The sequence below is a fragment of the Lissotriton helveticus genome, chromosome 9 (assembly GCF_964261635.1).
Source record: "Lissotriton helveticus chromosome 9, aLisHel1.1, whole genome shotgun sequence".
Classification (NCBI taxonomy): Eukaryota; Metazoa; Chordata; class Amphibia; order Caudata; family Salamandridae; genus Lissotriton; species Lissotriton helveticus.
In genome coordinates, this window is record NC_136070.1 from 1,138,694,399 (window position 1) to 1,138,713,993 (window position 19,595).

General features: G+C 49.4%; 1 protein-coding gene across 1 annotated transcript in view; it reads left to right on the forward strand.

Annotated features, from left to right (window-relative positions):
* The window catches only part of DNAH12 (dynein axonemal heavy chain 12), a 1,534,490-nt gene that overhangs the window by 883,316 nt on the left and 631,579 nt on the right, over positions 1 to 19,595 (forward strand). The window contains exon 49 of the mRNA XM_078661571.1: positions 9,160 to 9,336. Coding sequence (XP_078517697.1) covers positions 9,160 to 9,336 — 177 coding nt within the window. The remainder of the gene's footprint in view (positions 1 to 9,159; positions 9,337 to 19,595) is intronic.

The following is a 19,595-nucleotide window of genomic DNA, read 5'->3' on the forward strand; positions in this document are numbered from 1 at the left end:
AGGTGCTGCTTCCAGCTTGTTCCCTGGCGGACACCGCTGCTGCTGCAGGCGTAGTTTTTTTCCCCCAAAAAAAGGTGTCGGTGGGCACACCCGTCTCCTTGGTAGGTGGTGCCACTTGCTTCTTCTGCTCCTTCTTACTGGCAGTGGCACTGGCAACTTTCTTCGCTGAGGCGCTGCGGCCACCTTTCTTTGGGCCCATCTTCTTCAGATGTCAGAACAGCAGGCCGCAGTTGCACGAGTTGCAGAGTTGTCTTGTCTGTGGCCACACGTGACGTCGCGTGACGTTGTGCTGCACACACCACTGCAGGACTTCTTCCTGGCACTGGTGGTTCTCTTGTGCACCTAAAAGCAATGGAAGACAGAGGAACATCAGTTATACACCCCGAAAAGTCGAAAAACACATAAAAATCACCACAATCCCATGCCATCCATGCCCTCAATGATGTTTAAATTCAAGACACCCCACAGAAAGACTAGGCCCATGCACCACTGAGTACCCCTGGGCATAATGGGTGAAAGCTAGGCAAAATGGGTGCAGGCCTGAGAACACTGCCTGCCTTCAAAATGGCCCCTTGCCCCCCAGCACATGGCCAGGCCCTGCCTGTACCAGCACTCAAAATGGCCCCCACCCACATGCCCAGTCCCCACCAACACCCCCAAAAATTGAAAAACACATAAAAATCACCACAATCCCATGCCATCCATGCCCTCAATGATGTTTAAATTCAAGACACCCCACAGAAAGACTAGGCCCATGCACCACTGAGTACCCCTGGGCATAATGGGTGAACGCTAGGCAAAATGGGTGCAGGCCTGAGAACACTGCCTTTCTTCAAAATGGCCCCTTGCTCCCCAGCACATGGCCAGGCCCTGGCTGTACCAGCACTCAAAATGGCCCCCACCCACACGCCCAGTCCCCACCAACACCCCAAAAATCGAAAAACACATAAAAATCACCACAATCCCATGCCATCCATGCCCTCAATGATGTTTAAATTCAAGACACCCCACAGAAAGACTATGCCCATTCACCACTGAGTACCCCTGGGCATAACGGGTGAAAGCTAGGCAAAATGGGTGCAGGCCTGAGAACACTGCCTGCCTTAAAAATGGCCCCTTGCCCCCCAGCACATGGCCAGGCCCTGCCTGTACCAGCACTCAAAATGGCCCCCACCCACATGCCCAGTCCCCACCAACACCCCCAAAAATCGAAAAACACATAAAAATCACCACAATCCCATGCCATTCATGCCCTCAATGATGTTTAAATTCAAGACACCCCACAGAAAGACTAGGCCCATGCACCACTGAGTACCCCTGGGCATAATGGGTGAAAGCTAGGCAAAATGGGTGCAGGCCTGAGAACACTGCCTGCCTTCAAAATGGCCCCCTGCCCCCCAGCACATGGCCAGGCCCTGCCTGTACCAGCACTCAAAATGGCCCCCACCCACATGCCCAGTCCCCAACAACACCCCCAAAAATCGAAAAACACATAAAAATAACCACAATCCCATGCCATCCATGCCCTCAATGATGTTTACATTCAAGACACCCCACAGAAAGACTAGGCCCATGCACCACTCACTACCCCTGGGTCTACTGGCTAGTGAGGCTTTACAGGCACCCCAAAATAAAAAAAAATAAAAAACATAAAACAGTGAGCTAAAATTCCATGACATAAATGAGAATTAAGTAAAAAAAAAATCAGAGAAACAGTTGTTTCATGCACCCATGACCGACCCTGGGCCTACTGGATTCTGTGGCTAGCTACCACCACAATATATATTTTGTTAAAGTTGTGAAAAAAGTTTTAGAACTGGAGTTGCCTCAACTGCAATGCCCCAAACAAACAACACCAACTTACTTGTAAAATCTCAAGTCCAAAAGTGATCCAAACTCCAAAGTCCAAAAAGTCCTCGAATACAAATATCCAGCAGCAGCCAAAAATAGTAATCCTTCCAGCTCCACAGCCAAATGAAAAGTGACCAGGACATGGACAAAGCACTGGAAGGAGCCTGGTGTACAGGAACAGGAAGTTGGAGACTCTGGGGCACTTCCTTCCTCCCACCCCAAAAAATGGACTCCTGCACCAAAAAGTGCAGCCAAATGTCAATCTGAGGAGTTATTCTTATCAAAATCATCATTTTCACAAGGTTTATGCTTCCTGCGGTGGATTTCTTGTGCTGAATTGCAATCTTTGCAATTTCGCGAACGAGCGCTGTGCAAATCTCCCGCCGGAAGTCAGCTGCGCGCCGTCGCGGGCATTTATGACGTACTCGCGTTGTCAAACTCTCGCCGTACAAGATGGCAAGCCGAAAAAACTCTCGCGCGATCACGCAGCAAGATCAAAAATGGCGCAGCACACGCAAAAACAGGAGAAAAACAACTCAGCAGGCTCAGAGTCAACGCCGCGCGCGCGATATTGTATTTTTCAAGCGCGACCAAGCAAAATAATTCATAGCTTGCGAATTTGTGGATTATTGGGCAATTTTGCGCGATTCGCGGATCGCGAAATCGTCAAAAATCCGCAAATTCGCCCGCAAAACGGATTTTACGCCCACGCTTAGTTTTAAACATGCCACTTCCACCTGTGGCTATGTCCAGGGACCCTTTATTGGACATTTTGCACCGGAGTCAGGCCAAATAGGAGTCAGTGCTTCCTTATTGTGAGGCTTTATCTGACATCTTGTTAGGGGGCTGGACCAGATCCAATACACACCCTACTATTGAGCATTCCATTTCTCATGGACATCGTCCAGCCCTTGATGACCCGGCCTGTCTTATGAAACATCCTACTTGTTAAAGCTTTGTGGTACAGACTACTTTGGCTGCACAAAATATCGGTTCTTTACCACCTACCCTTTCAGATAGGGAAGCTAAACGAATGGATACTTGTGGCAGGCACATTGTCGCCTCCACCTTGGCTTTGAGGTCCACCAATACTTCTTGTGATGTTGCTCGTTTTACCCATGCTTTGTGGGATTCTTTGGCAGATGTATTTCCATCCATTCCAGAAGAGAGTCGTGTCGCGCTTGCTCCCTTGGTATATGATGGGCAGCAGGCGGACAAACTCTTGATATGTTTTCCACTTAACCAAAGGGAAACAAAAGACCTGACCGATTGAACTGGTTTCGTATCTGAAACCTGCTTGCAAATTAGACAGGATGTGGTTATCATGAATCCACCCCAATAGCCTCTCCAGAACTTGTTTGCAGAAAATCTTTTGGAAGTTGTCCAGAAGGCTAATTGGGCGGTTGTTGGAGGAGATATTAGGATTCCCCTTCTTGAAGACGTGGGAAATCTATGCCTCTTTCCATGTGGACAGCATCACTGCCCCTGCTGTAATTGCATTTGTAATGGTGTTGATAAAAGGGATCCAAATATTAGAGTCGGATTTGAAAAGGTCAGATGGGATGTTGTCTAATCCCCGAGCCTTCCCATGTTCAATGTTTCAATCGCAAGGGCGATCTCTGCTAGAGAGAACAGTACGGGAGTACAGGGCGAATTCGAAGTAGAACCGCGTCTGTGTCATGCGCACATGAGTAAAGGTTACCAAAGTGAGCAGCCCACTCACAGGGCAATATAGACGTCTCAGCTGGGATCCTAGAATTCCCGCCACCTACACTGTCTAGACTCCAGAATCTTTTCTAGTCGTTAATAGACCAAGGGGTAGATGTATCAAGATTCCATTTTGCGATTTCTAAATAGCGATTTTTAAGGAATCGCTATTTAGAAATCGCAAAATGGAATGTATGTAGAAAATCGCTATTTTTTAGCGATTTCTTAGTCTTCCTTATTTGCGAATACGCAATTTGCGAATTCGCAATTAAGGAATAATTTCCCATGCATTCCTACGGGCCAGGAGGCCCATAGGAATGATTGTGAAATATTTCTTAATTTGCGAATCACAATTTGCGAATTCGCAAATTGAGAATAATTTCAAGGGTGCAGGGGTGTCTCAAAGACACCCTGCTGCACCCCTGAAATTTACATGTGTGTGCATATGGCGCACATACATGCCCTATGTGCATGTATGTGCGTCACATGCCACCTTCACAAATGCCAAATAGGGCATTTTTAAATGAAATCGCAAATTACCACCAACTACAAGTTGGTGGTAATTTGCGATTTCTTAACACAAATTCGCAATTTCTAAAACCCACTTACATCGCATTTAAGGAATCGCAAAATTTGCGATTCCTTAAATGCTTAAGCAAAATAAGGAATCGCAAATTTTTGCGATTCCTTATTTTGCGATTTTTCCCAAAAAGCCTTTTGCGATTCGCAAAGGCCGAAATTCTTTGCGAATCGCAAAAGGCTTGATACATCTAACCCCTAAGGCTCTAGGAGATCAGTCCAACTTTTACACCTCAATGCAGCTTGTGCTTGCTCTATTTCAAACCAATAGTGCACTCTTAGCGTCCTTATTTATCTCTTTATATCTTTGCTAATTGTTTTTTATTTGCCCTAAGGGGCGTATTCTTGGCCTCTCTACAGGACTGAGTCAACCACCCATTCGTGGTGCCCTCCCGCGAAATATTTGTTGACTGTATAAGGATAAGATGTTTGAGTTTGTCAAAGAGTTTAATGTTCTCAGCAATAATCACCTCACTATTCCCCCGATTGTCACACATGACCTCCGTCAGTGCGGCTCGAGGTGAGCGCACTGCCTCCCCCTTCACGTTTTTACGATTATTCGTGACCTTCAACTGTTGTTTGTACATTTTAGTGTAGGAAGAGGGGACGAAGAACATCAACTGCCTCATGTTAAGCACTAGGTGTCGCTCTCCTCCCGCTCCGTCACTGCTATATCATCCATCTATCCACCTCCGTAGCCTAAGATCTAAAAGAAGGTAGTCAATAAAACTTACGTGTGAGCCTCTTTTGAATGTGGCTGTGGGAGCAGGTGTGGCATCAGAGAGTGGGCGGCCATACCATGCTCGCAGCCATTGGCTAAAGTAAGATCCACTACTTGGAGTGCAGCCCTTGGGTGATTTCTTTCTAATTGAGATTTTAACTCTTGGATTTCCCACATTTAAGCTTCCTCGCAAAATAAATCCTGGATGATGGCATGAGGTTTGTATGTAAGATTTAAGTCGCCAGCCACGATAACATAGTGGGAGCCTGAGTGGCTGGCCAATATCTTGGCCAGCAAGTGAAGAGTAGGTGATTCACAACATTTCCAAAGACTCTGCATATATTGATTAAGAAAAGAGACTTGTCCTTTAAGAAGGAAAAAAAGTAGCCCTGAGTTTCCTGAGGCCACTTGTGGGGTTCAACTACCGAAAAGGAGAGTAGTGTACTCACCCACTGACAATTTACTATGAGCTTGAGGTTGACAATCACACAATACCCATCCTACACATCGAACCATCAAAATGCTGGGTGCTTCTGAGTAAGGAAAGTGGGCAAACGTATGTAACCAGGGCACAAGTCCTATACAAAGAATTAGGGGGTCTAACCTAGTTAGGCAGTATGCAAGTGACATCACTGCACACAACATCACATTGCATGACATCACACATGGCACCACAGGAACTGACATCATAGAATGTGGCATCACAAGCCACGAATTTACAGGAAGGGGCATCACAAGAAGTGACATCAGATCTAAAGCCCTACCATATATGTTTAGCAGGTCTATCACGTGTACTTTTTAGAGCATTGCGAGGATACTAGCAGTGAGCTAAGGAAGATATGTGACTTCTACACCTTCCAATCCCCCAGTTTTATGTAACATATCCTATACATTCATTTACAAACTTGAATAATTTATTGTACATGTATTATGCACATGTTGATGTAAAGCGCTCTCACACACTGCACTGGGATGAGTGGGCTATAAAAGACAAAATAGTGGTACTTAAATTATTTCAATGCCTCCTCAGGTGCAGTAAGCTCTATATAAATGCAATTTGCTTTGTGTAAATGCTAGAAAAGAGCAACACATCTGATATTCTTACAGTGCATGCATATGTCCTAAACAGGGACTGAACAAAGTGAAAAGCTGCCTCTCTTAAGTATGTGTGAAGTGCTAACAAGGTGTGAGCCTTTGTTTCCCCTCTGCTTCATGTGCATCTAGGTGTGACGTTCCTGACAGCTCCAAGCCAAGAGACTCAAACAAAAGGAGGCCTGATGGCCCCTCAAATTCGGCCTTTGTTATGGCCCCAGCAGGACTCTTAAAGAAGAAAACCCAGTCCCTGCCTGCACGTTGTTGCTTGTTGCAGATGGAAAGAAGACACCCTGTAGGCGCTGCTGAAAGTGTCCCGATGTTTGGAAATTATACGGGGACAAGTTCAGCACATTATTCAGTGCGGCCCACATTCTTGGCAGGGTGGACGGTGTTTACCCTGTGAAAATAGTGGGTGGACGCCGTCCACCCTTGTGTAACCCCCCCCCCCGACTCGTGCCCTGTATGTAACCTGTGGTGGAATTTATTCTTGAGCTGGGCCAATGACTCAATCGTCTTGGCAGGCAAGCAGGGCACTTTGATAACACTGTCACATAATGACATGCCTCGGGAGGAAGGTCAATTACAGCAGAGTTAGGTTATTTCTCACATTTATCGCCGCTCTTATCCCCACTCAAATAGGCCTGTTCGCCCCCTATGGCACACCATTGACTAGGGTGGATCGCTGCATGGCCACCCTGTCTGAGGGATAAATTCTCGTGGAATCAACATTACTTCCTCTAGCAGTGGAAGAGGCGAGGGAAATGGTGGCTGCAGGTTGGCAACTGCCCAAGTAAGGACATATTTTGTTTACTTAGTTCTGCTTCAATTTCCGTCAGATGTTCAAAATTGGCTTCAGTTTGACCTCCATCGCACCGATGACCTTTTCACATATATAAAGCCCAATAAGTCTTTGATCTTCTCATCATAGTCCACAGAGTCCCTTTGCAGGATGTTGGGAGATATACGTGGGTTTATTGCACGTTCCTTCTCCCTCGAGGACCGTCAGAGGTTGAAGTTAACACTCGAATTTCTGGCTCCAAGGGCACATGAGGCAATGTGGAGGGAGAGCCAGGAAGGGGATTAAGGGAACTCGGTCCCATAGGAGCGATGGAAATCACGGGTCCTGTTTCAGAGACTGTTGACATTAATACAGCAGGAGTCACAAGAGGGGAGGAAAGAGAATGGTGGCCCTCTGCCAGCTCAATTTCTTTATTGAGCACGCCATCAGCACGCTGAATAAATCCCTCCAAGGAGGTGCCAGAGTGTGACATTGTTGTGTTAGCAGGTGGTATACGCTTTCACATTGTAGAAGAAAACCACACAAGTCCTAAGGAAATGTGGAGATTTTTTTTGCAATACCTACTAGTATCCCAGCGAAGGAGGAATGCCCCAGCCCGCCCTCCTCTGGGTGAAGACGGGCCCACTCTTGGCCTGGTCTTCGCACAGAAGCAAAGGCTCCTTAAATGCAGCCACTCGGCACTCCTGCAGGCTCACTCCACCGCCCTACTCAAAGGAGTCGGGGCCCGGTAGTCCTGAGGCCCCCAACTGACTTCCAGTTGCGCCTACTTTTCCATTCCTATTTGGTCTCAATCATACCCCAGCACCTGAACATATGGCTTTCTGCTCTTCCAGGCCTATTTAGCCTGTGATCATGCACCAGCCCTTGAACTTATAGGTAGCTGCTCTCACATGTCTATTTGATACAATAGGAACGCCATGTCTCCGAAGTTGTTCTCCTTGTGGCTTTGACTCTCTTGGGACCATAGTTATAACTTAAACATCGAGTATACCTTTTAAACAATCCATTCTCTGTTTCCAAGTCACATAGACCTGTTGAAATATCAAAGCAACACCAATTGCTCACTTGACATTGCCGTCCTGGACATGACCAAATTCTTACTGGAGAACTACACACAGAAATCTCTATAAGTTACACTCTTATTAAACCAGTTCATCTTTGTCCTTTCCTTCCATTGCTGAATGTGAGCCCAGGGACTCTCTCCAGACATCCTCGTGCAGGCTGTTGCAGTCACAGACTGCACCTGCCAGCAACATGGGATTTCTGGCACCGTCTTTGAAATCGAGCCCGTAATCTTTCAGAGAATGATGGACTGGTCTGAAGTAGTGGATCTGATTTCATTGCTGCCCAGTCTGCAGAGCAGGTGCAAGTACGTTTTCGCAGTGTGTGGTGCATTGATCCCGGAAGAATCCTCGTGCCATAGAGTACTGATATATGAAGCTGTCCTTGACCCATCATTTGCATCTTTCATTTGCTATTAAATCAATTCCTCTTGAGTCACAAAAATGGATCAATAAGGTGATTGGTCATTTGTAGCAGAGTGTGTCCATGAATCCTAATTGCCCATCCCAGAAGATCCTCAGTCTCTGTAGCCAAACATTTACTTTGGGCAAGAAGCATGACAAATGTAACACTTGCTGAACACCAAAGGGGAAAGCGCTCTGGGATACCGTTGGTGCCATCACCTAACAGTTGGGCCCAAGTTTGTAAGTGAAAGAAGATCTGTTATAAAGCAGTCCATGCTGCACCTGTAAGAGCCCTCAGGAAGTACCCTGAAAATGAGCACATTAAACCTCCGAATCGTTGTAGAACCTAAATGGTGGCCACAAAAAACCACAACAAACTGTACAGCAACCAGCTCAGATACTGAAGGGAAACAGCCTTTACAACGAGGTTTTTACTATGTTGTGCCTTTACCACACATTTTTGAACACACATGTTTTTACCACGTACATGCATTTACAACACATGTCTTCACCACGCATTTAAAGTCATTGGGGGGGGTCATGCTACAAATACATTGCTTTTATACATATAAACAATGCGTGGTAATCGCATGTGGTGCAAAAACATATGTGTTCTAAAAAAATGCGGGATAAAAAATGCGTTGTAAAGGCATGCATGGTATTTCCCCAGCCTTGTGCGGTCATACAACCACAGACCTGCAGGCTCAGACGGTCGACCTCAGGGAACTGATAACCATTTCTAGGATTTCCATATAAAAGCTGCCCTGTTTTGTGATCTTTTTATTAATGCGCTCTACACAGTGCTGTCATGTTTTGCTTTTCCAGTTAGGAATTCCCATTTTTCTATCTTGCAGTACTCGGTTAATGATTTTGTTAATTAACGTTTGTTACGTAACGTTTTGAAAATTGGCAATTGTAATTAAACACTTTTTTTACAATAGATTATAGAGAAGGAATCTGCTGAAGTGGAAGCAAAAAGCAAGACAGTCCGGGCCGATGAGGAAGTAGCAACACAGAAAGCCGCAGAAGCGCAGGCCCTTAAGAATGAGTGCGAGAGTGACCTGGCAGAGGCAATCCCAGCTCTGGAAGCAGCCCTCACCGCACTTGACACCCTTAAGGTAAGGCATCAGATGAGTTCACCTAACCCTAGCGTGCGTGCTTTCAGTGGCGCGAGATGTGTTCACCTAACCCTGGCGTGCGTGCGATATGTGTTCACCTAACCCTGGCGTGCGTGCTTTCAGTGGCGCTAGATGTGTTCACCGTAACCCTGGCGTGCGTGCTTTCAGGGGCGCGAGATGTGTTCAGGGCCGGACTGGGAACCAAAACCGGCCCTGGCAAAGTGCTTGGCCGGCCCCCCTCCCCCCGGGGGGTTGTGGGTGCCGCCGAGCTCTTTGCCAGGGCCGGTTTACGGCCGATTTTGTTATAGGGACGATTTTGCAGCTATTCTGCAAAAACGTCCCTGTAACGAAAACGGCCCCCATGGACCCCAAACCGGCCCCCCACCCACGCGGCGCACCGGGGGATTGACTCGGTTACTTACCGGTCATGTTCAGTACTCTGAGTCATAGTCTCCCTCATCACAGTAACATAGGAGCACCCAGTGATCCAGACACAGCATTCACCCAATCGAAAAAAGGTCCTCACCCAAGATGGTCACCCGGCAGGAAGTACCTGCCAGCTGACCTATAAGGGTGGGACCTATACAGGAAACATCCTGAAATATAAAGCCAGAAAATACAAATTTTAATCAATGCAGACAAGAAACACAATCAGTGAACAGCCGCAAGGACAGCGGAACCAAAATCCCCAGAAAAAACCTCCCCCATCCTCAACCGATAATGGGAAACAAAAGTGTGAGGGGAGGACCAGGTAGCCGCAGCACAAAGATCCTTAAGGGAAGCCCCTTTGAAGGAAGCCCAGGACGAAGCCAAACCCCGGGTAGAGCGACCTTGAACAACCAGGGGAAGGGACACACCGGAATGGCGGTAGGCCAGGGAGACAGTGGAACGCACCCAACGGGAAAGAGTGTCCGTGGTATGGCGATGATCCTGCCGGGCAACACAAAAGGTAACAAACAAGAAATCCACCTGGCGAAAGGAGGCAGTGCGCTCCAGGTAGATCACCAGAGCCCTGGTCAAATCCAGGGAATGGAGCCGAATTTCCTCAGCAGTGGAAGGGGAAGGAAAAAAGGCAGGCAGGACAATGTCCTGAGACAAATGAAAAGCCGAGGGAACCTTGGGAAGAAAAGCCGGGTCAGGACGGAGGACCACTTTTTCGGGAAAAAACGCAAGAAGGGAGGATGACAAAGCATGGCCCCAAGTTCCCCCAAATGATTGCCAGAAGTAATGGTCACCAGAAAGCAAACCTTCTGATAGATACATCTGCCGTGTGGATTCCTCACCTTGTGAATATCCCCTTGCGTCAGCAACATTCGGAAATTCTTTTTGTAGCCTCGCGCCGACGTGGACTCGGACGTCATAGAGACACGACATCACTCGCGACTCCGCTGACGTCACCGACGCCTATAACAGGCCCACGCCGGCGTGATGACATCAGTTCCCTTTTTTCCGCGTCGTCGACGCTAACGGTTTCGGGATACTCTATAGCTTTACTGGTGACTTTGTTACTATTTTTCTTAGATTCTCCATTCTCTGCCCTTTTTACTCGATTGTCATGTCGACGAAGAAAACAGGTTTTAAGCCTTGTAGAGAATGTGGAAAGATGATGTCCGTTACGGACCCACACCAAGACTGCATTTGGTGTCTGAGCTCTGACCACGACGTGGATGGGTGTTCGTCGTGTCAGAAAATGAATCCGAAGGCTCTACGAGAAAGAGAGTCAAAACTTCTTGTGGCTAAGCTGAAGGTGAGTAAAGTTAGAAGATCTTCAAAGCACTCGAAGAGATCGAAGTCGAGATCCAGGTCGAGATCTCGTGAGGCGTCGGTCTCGAAGTCTTCATCTGATCATGCTTCCGGTTCTCGTAAAAAACATAAGAAGAGGAGACATGAGTCCCGACATCATTCGGATGATAGGTCTGGCTCAAGATCGAAATCGCCCAAGAAAATGAAGTCGAAGGTAATTCCTCCACAAGTGTCGGATCAGGAAGGTGAGGCCTCACCTTCGGAGTCGCTAGTCCATTCTCCGACTCCGGTTCCGGATCCGACTCCGACTCCGTCTCCGGCTCCATCTTCGACTCCGGAGGACGCCGATGGAGTTCCTGTTGAAGAGGAGACTTCGAATCCTGTTAATATAACAGATTCTAATCTGCCTCGAGGTCAACCTGAGCATCCACCATTTCCAGCTCCAGGCCAGGACCCTTCTGCGTTTCTAAACGCTATGTATGGTGTTTTCTCAAGATCATGGCACCCCTCTGGAGCACCTTCGGGTGCCATGGGTCCAATGGCTTTTAATTTGGGTGTACCTCACTCATATGCTCCGGCACCTTTCATGCCGTATATGCCAGCCCCGACCCCGCTGTGGCAGTACCAGGCTCCACCGGGGTCGACGCCGATACCGACGCCGGCTCGACCGAAGTCGACGACTCCGGCTCTGGCGTCGCCGGCTCCAAGCAAGTCTATGGAACATCCTTCCAAGCCTTCGGATTCGATTCCGACGTCGGCTCCGGCGCCGTCGGATTCGACATTGGATCCGGCTGCACTTCGAGTTAAACTGAGGTCTAGGAGAGAGGCTCAACGTCTCCTAGATGAACAGAGATTTTGTGAGTCTCATTCAGACTTGGAAGAAGGTGAGCTGGATGGGAATTATTTCGAGGACCTGGCAGAGGCGAGTGGTCTTGAATTTTCTCCAGAATGGGCTTTACCTTCGGGACCTGATACACCCTCTAGAGATGTTCAGCCATATCACGTTGTTATGAAGAAGGCAGCAGGACTTTTAGGTTTGACTTTACCTACTGTCGAATTTAAGTCAAATTTACTGACTGAGGTTCTTCATTCTCCCAACTCAGCGGTGGAACCTTTACTACCATTTAATGATGCTTTAACGGAGCCCATTATGGAAGTATGGAAGAAACCTTTTTCTGCTCCTGCAGTTTCGAAAAGTGTGGCTAGGAGGTATAGAGTGGCTCCTGAAGATCCTGCCTTCTTGTCACCCCACCCTTCTCCTGAGAGCTTGGTGATTCAGGCTGTTTGTTCTAAGAAGTCGGTTGGTGCTTTTCCGCAGGTGCCTGGTGACAAAGAGGCCAGGAAACAGGATCAAGTTGCCAAAAATACTTTTTCTTCTGCTAGTATGGCATTAAAATCATCTAATGCCACTTGCCTTATGGGTAGATATGTACATGCACTTATGGACTCTATGCGTTCATTGATCCCTAAGGTTCCGGAGGATAGCAGAAAAGACTTTGAGGAAGTTTTATCTGACTCTCAAGCGGCAGCCCGTCAGGTCATCCAAAGCGGCCTCGATACTGCTGATTCTGTGGCAAGAATCATGGGCACGGCGGTTGCCACAAGGCGTTCGGCTTGGTTGAAATCATCTGATTTTTCAGCTGATGTGCAGTCTGCTTTATTGGATTTGCCTTTCGATGGTGAAGGACTCTTTGGGAAAAAAGCAGACACGGCCTTGGAGAGATTCAAGGATAGCAGAGCAACCGCTAGATCTCTTGGCCTTCAGATCAGAGGTTCTACAACCAGGAAATTCAGAGGGTTTGGTCGCTCTTCCTTTCGTTCATATAGACAAGGTCAGCAGCAGCAACAACAGCAGCAGCAGCAAAATACCTTGTGTAGGTCATACAGGGGAAAGCAGAGAGCACGTCCTCGAGGACGTCAAGCCTCTTCCTCCTCCACCTCCTCCAACCCCCCAGCCACGGAAAAGCAGCCCTAGATCTGCCATTCAGGATCATGTGGGTCCGGTGGGGGGTCGGCTTACCCACTTTCTACGGGATTGGGAATCGGTTACATCAGATCTTTGGGATCTCAATCTCGTAGAAAATGGGTATGCCCTTCCCTTTCGGGAATTCCCTCCAAATTACCCTCCTTGTCAGGGATATTGCTCAGAGGAACACCTGTTACTCCTTCAGGAGGAAGTTCAAACTTTATTGAGAAAAGGTGCGATAGAGGTGGTCCCGGAGCAGGAAAGGGGTCAGGGATGCTTCTCCCGGTATTTCCTGATACCCAAGAAGGATGGCAGGCTTCGTCCAATCCTGGATCTCAGGATGTTGAATTTTTATCTAAAGCAGGAGAAATTTAAGATGCTCACCCTTGCTCAGGTTCTTCAGGCTCTGCTGGAAGAAGACTGGATGGTGTCGCTCGACTTGCAGGATGCGTATTTTCATATCCCAATCCTGAAGTCGCACAAGAAGTGTCTCCGTTTTACCGGGGGATCGCAGCACTATCAGTTTGCGGTCCTTCCGTTTGGTCTTACTACAGCGCCTCGAGTCTTCACCAAGGTGATGGCAGTGGTGGCGGCGCATCTCAGAAGGTCAGGGATTCCTGTATTCCCTTATTTGGACGACTGGCTGATCAAGGCAGAGTCGTCAGAGAGAGTGCTCCATCATCTGCAGGAGACAACCCAGTTGTTGTACAGGTTGGGTTTTTCGATAAATGTACCCAAGTCTCACCTGGTGCCCTCCCAGCGCAACCTGTTCATAGGTGCTGTACTGGACACAACTGTATGTCGTGCATTCCCCCCCCTTCAAAGGATTCACGACATACAGGAAATGATTCCTTTATTTTACAATGGAGCGGTCGTTCCAGTCCTGAAGGTCCTTCGCCTGCTCCGTCTGATGGCTTCATGCATTCTGTTGGTCAACCCTGCACGCTGGCACATTAGGGCGCTCCAGTGGTGCCTCCGCAGGCAGTGGTATCAGCACAACGGAGATCTCAGGGAGTCAGTGAGGATCTCCAGAGAAGCTGCGGCGGATCTGTCTTGGTGGGGCGTGGAAGGCAACCTGTCTCAGGGGAAGCCTTTTAAGCTGCCTCCTCCGGTGGCCACAGTGATAACGGATGCATCCACCCCAGGGTGGGGTGCTCATCTGGGGGTCTGGAGGTCAAGGGTCTTTGGTCTCCAGAGGAAAGGTTGCTTCACATCAACCTTCTAGAATTGCGGGTGATATGTTTGGCGCTCAAGGCCTTCCTCCCTTCCCTTCGCGGTCGTTCGGTCCAGGTCCTGATGGACAACACGACCGCGATGTGGTATATCAACAAACAGGGAGGAGTGGGGTCGCAGTGTCTCTGCAGAGAGGCTCTGCGTCAGGACCATCAGATTTGTCTGATGGCAAATCATCTGGCCGGGGTTCTGAACGTTCGTGCAGACAGTCTCAGTCGGCAGTTCTCTGCCGACCACGAGTGGAGGCTTCACCCAGAGGTGGTTCACGACATCTTTCGGATGTGGGGGACTCCTCGGGTGGACCTGTTCGCCACTCGCGAGAATGCTCACTGCCTGTTGTTCTGCAGTCTCCAGTTTCCGATGCAAGGAGCCTTGGGGGATGCGTTTCAGTTGAGTTGGGGAAATCAACTCCTTTACGCGTTTCCTCCCATACCTTTGATTCCTCGGGTTCTGAGGAAGATTCGCCAAGACCGGGCCCAAGTCATATTGGTCGCCCCTGACTGGCCAAGAAGGGTGTGGTATACAGATCTTCTCCACCTCTCCTCTCACCCGCCGCTCCGTCTCCCTCTCAGGGCAGACCTCCTCTCTCAGATGGAGGGGCAGGTTCTACACCCCCACCTCCAGACATTACACCTTCATGCCTGGAGATTGAACGGGGCAACCTGAATTCCTTTTCCCTCCCGCCTGGCGTTGTGGATGTCATCTTGTCAGCCAGGCGTGACTCCACTAAGTCCATCTATTCTTATAGATGGTCGAAATTTGTCACGTGGTGTGGGGAAAAATCTATTGACCCTTTGAGAGCCCATTTGTCTGATGTTCTTCAGTTTGCTCTTTCTCTGGCGCAACAGGGTCTTGCTGTTGCCACAGTGAAGGGCTATCTTTCAGCGCTGTCGGCATTTCTCTGTTTGCCTGATCAGCCATCTCTTTTTAAGTCTCCTGTGGTTTTAAGATTTTTGAAGGGCCTCACAAACAAGTTCCCTCCTACTCCTTTTATTGTGCCTCAGTGGGACTTAAATCTTGTCTTGACTTTTCTGATGGGTGCTCCCTTTGAGCCTCTTCACAAATGTCCCATGAGGCTTCTTACTCTTAAAACAGTCTTCCTCGTTGCAATAACCTCGGCAAGGAGGGTAAGTGAGCTTCAAGCTCTTAGTCTCAAGCCTCCTTTCTTGACCATTCATGCTGATCGAATGGTTCTTAGGACCAGGGCTGCTTTTCTGCCTAAGGTGGTGACTCCCTTCCACCTTGGTCAGTCCATTACCCTACCTACCTTCTATCCTCCTCCTCACCCTTCTAAGGAGGAAGAGAGACTACACCGTCTGGACCCCAAAAGGGCGGTGTCTTTTTACTTGGACAGATCTAAAGACTTTAGATTGGATGACCAGCTCTTCATTGGGGTTGCTGGCTGCAAGAAAGGAAGAGCGGTCCATAAAAGAACCTTGTCGAGATGGATCGTCCTCTGCATTAAGATCTGCTACTCTTTGGCCGGTAAGGAACCACCAGAGGGTATAAGGGCTCACTCTACAAGGGCTAAGTCTTCGACCTCTGCATTGGCTAGAGGTGTTCCTGTGGAGGATATTTGTAGAGCGGCAACTTGGTCTTCCCTCCACACTTTCGCGAAGCATTACTGCTTGGATTCCAAAGTGAGGAGGGACGGCCACTTTGCGCATTCTGTCCTTCAGGATTTCCTGGTTTAGAAGAGTGGACACCCTCCTCCGGGAGTGGGGACTGCTGTGGGACTCTATTCACAAGGTGAGGAATCCACACGGCAGATGTATCTATCAGAAGAACAAGTTACTTACCTTCGGTAACGCTTTTTCTGGTAGATACAATATCTGCCTGTGGATTCCTCACTGACCCACCCGCCTCCCCGTTGTCCACTCTTCTATACCAGAGTTACTGTAATGTAATGTATATATATTTTGTTGTCATGGAAATGTTTCTATTGCTTTCCTGCATTTGCTTTACACTGTGTGTTTTGCCCTTACTATTGTGTACTGTGTATACTGTATACCTTTCTACTGTCATTGGTCCGTCCGTGTGCCTCGATGGCACGGAAAAAAGGGCGGAACTGATGTCATCACGCCGGCGTGGACCTGTTATAGGCGTCGGTGACGTCAGCGGAGTCGCGAGCGATGTCGTGTCTCTATGACGTCCGAGTCCACGTCGGCGCGAGGCTACAAAAAGAATTTCCGAATGTTGCTGACGCAAGGGGATATTCACAAGGAGAGGAATCCACAGGCAGATATTGTATCTACCAGAAAAAGCGTTACCGAAGGTAAGTAACTTGTTCTTCAGGGTCAGAAACTCCAGAGAGACCGAAGTCAGAGGCTCAAAGGGAGAATCATGTAAGGCATGAAGGACCAAGGGAAGATCCCAGGGAGGGACAGGAGCAGCAACGACAGGCCGCCGAAGAAAGAAACTGCGCAGAAGGTGCGAAGCCAAGGCCTCAAAGGGAACAAGAGCGGACCCACGGACAGCCTTAATGGACCACTGGCTGCGGAGTGTAGAGACAGAGAAACCAAGTAAAAACCCATCCCGGAGGATTTCAAGAACAGAACCCCCTTCACAGGAATCAGGGAGAAACCCCCAGGAAGAACACCAAACGGAGAAATTCCGCCAGTGGCGCTTGTAGATCTTAAGGGTACTGCCTTTACGAGAATTCTGGGTAGACAATACCACAGCAGAGGAACACCCCAGGGAGACTAGCCTTCGCCTTACAATTTCCAAACCCCCAGCGCCAACTGGGTGAGAGCCTGACAAGACAGGTGAGGAAAGCGGGAACCGCCAAGGAGGAGCAACCGCTAGACGTAGAAGGAGGGGATACCAAGACTGGCGAGGCCAAAGGGGAGCCACCAAAAGTACCAACACCCTTTCCGACCTGATCTTTGTCAGAACCCTGCTGAGAAGGGGAAAAGGAGGAAAGGCATAAAGACCTTGGGGCCAAGGGAAACTCAGGGCATCCACCCCCCACGCATCCACGCAAGACAGAAGGGCACAGAACCTCGGCAGAAGAGCATCCTGAGGGGACGCAAAGAGATCCAACCAGGGCCTCCCGAACTTCTCCGACAGTTCCCGAAAAAACAGAGGAGACAGGGACAGAGAGACAGAAGAGGGAAGAAGGCGACTCAGCTGATCCACACGCCCATTCTCCCTCCCCGGCAGATAGATAGCCGTCAGACCCAGCAGATTGTCCTCTGCTCAAGACCCAATCTGATCCGCCAGGAGAGCCAAAAGAGGAGAGCGAGTGCCCCGCAAATGGTTCAAGTAAGCACGAGCCACCTGATTGGCCGTCTTGACCTGAACCCCCAAGTCTCGCAGGTGAGGAGCAAAGTGTACGAGAGACTTAAAGACAGCAGCCAGTTCTTTCCAGTTTGAGGACATCCAACTCTCCGTGGGGGACTAAGCACCCTGGGAATAGAGAGACCCGAGGGTGGCACCCCAACCCCAAGGGCTGGCATCGGTGGTCAGGGTACTGGGAAGGGGAGGATCCAGGGGAACACCCCTCGCCAGGTGTTTCGGCACCAACCACCACTGCAGCAGGAGCAACACGGCAGGAGTCACAGGAACAGAGGCCTCGTAGTCCAGGGACATCGGATCCCAGTGGGCCAGAAGGTGATACACCAGATGGTAGAGGTGTCTGCGAGCCCAAGGGACCAGGAAGAGAGAGGCAGACATGTCCCCCTGAACCCCCAACCAGGTCCGTGCGGAGGCTGAAGAGCTCGACAGGAGGGAGGTCAGATGAGACCGGAGACGGAGCTGGCGATCTGGAGGCAGAAACACCAACCCCAACCTGGTGTTGAAGAGTGCACCGATGAACTGAAGCTCCTGTGACGGGACAAGGTGGGACTTGCTGACATTCACCAGGAACCCATGGGACTTCAGGCAAAGCCGGACCAGCGTCACATCCTCCAGGGCCTTCAGAAAAGACGAGGAAGAAATTAACCAATCGTCCAGGTAAGGAAACAACAGCACTCCCTGAGCATGCAGAAGACCCACCAGGGGAGCCAGGACCTTAGTAAAAACCTGAGGTGCAGAAGCCAACCCAAAGGGAAGTACACAAATCTGGAAGTGTTGACCCAGGGCAAAGAATCTCAAATAACGCTGGGAGAGGGGATGCACAGGAATGTGTTAATCAGCACCCAAAAGGTCCAGGGAGGACAGGAAGGGTCCAGGGAGGACAGGAAGGCCCCAGAGGTGACAAGAGGCAGGATCCGTTGCAAACTCACCATTCTGATTCTCTGGGAAGGCACATAGAGGTTCACTGTCATGAGGTCCAAGATGTGGCGGAAGTCTCAAGACGGCTTCAGCACCAGGAACATCAGAGAGTAGCAACCCTGTCCCATCTCCGGCACGGTAACAGGCACGATGGCACCCTTCTGGAGAAGATCCCCTGACGTAACCCCCAACAACCTCAGAGGATTCCGAGGAGTGGGGACAAAAAGATCTGGCGGAGGAGAAGAGAAGACGATAGAATACCCTTCTACCACCAGACGAAGAACCCAGGGATCGGTGACGTCAAGAGCCCAGGCGGAAGAGAACAGACCAATTCGGCCGCCCACTCGAAGATAGTCAGGACTTGGCAGAGGGCAGGGCCAGCAGGTGTTTGCCGGGACTTGGCAGAGAAGGGGTGCCACGGCCATGACCCCTCCCACGAAAGGGCTGGGAGGTACCCCTCGCAGGAGTCGGGGGAGCCCAAAAGCACGCCTGTAACCAAAACCACACCCTCTCAGAGGTGGCCGCAGAGGAGTCAGGAGTTTACGATTCTCCACCAATTTCTAAAGGAGATCCTCAAGCCGAGACCCAAACAACTTGGAACCATCAAAGGGCAAATGGGAAAGAAGGGCTTTCTGCGAAGCATCCACCTTCCAGGAGCGCATCCAAATATTCCGGCGAGCAGAAATAATGGAGCCAGAAATGTCAGCAGCAGCAGAGAAAGAGTCAAAAGTGATGTCCGATAACAAACGAACCTGCTGTTCCATAAGGGACAGACGGGGATTAACATCCTCCCCCTCCTGGAGGGCCACTAACAGGACCTGGAAATCATGGAGCAGAGACTGTACAACATATGAGGCATAGTCCTCTGCCCGAATTGAAAAGTTAGCAGCGGAGTAGGCCCGCCTAGCCGCACCGTCCACCTTCTTATCCACTGGGTCACTAGGCGAGGCGTCCTCAGAAATGATAGAACCACTGGAAGCCAGACCCACCATGAGAGAATCCACCTTAACACTAGGAGGAAACTCGGACAGAAAGTCCTGGAGAGGATATTTCTTAGCGAGGAACCGTGGGAAACCAGCTTTTTCAACATCAGCCCACTCAC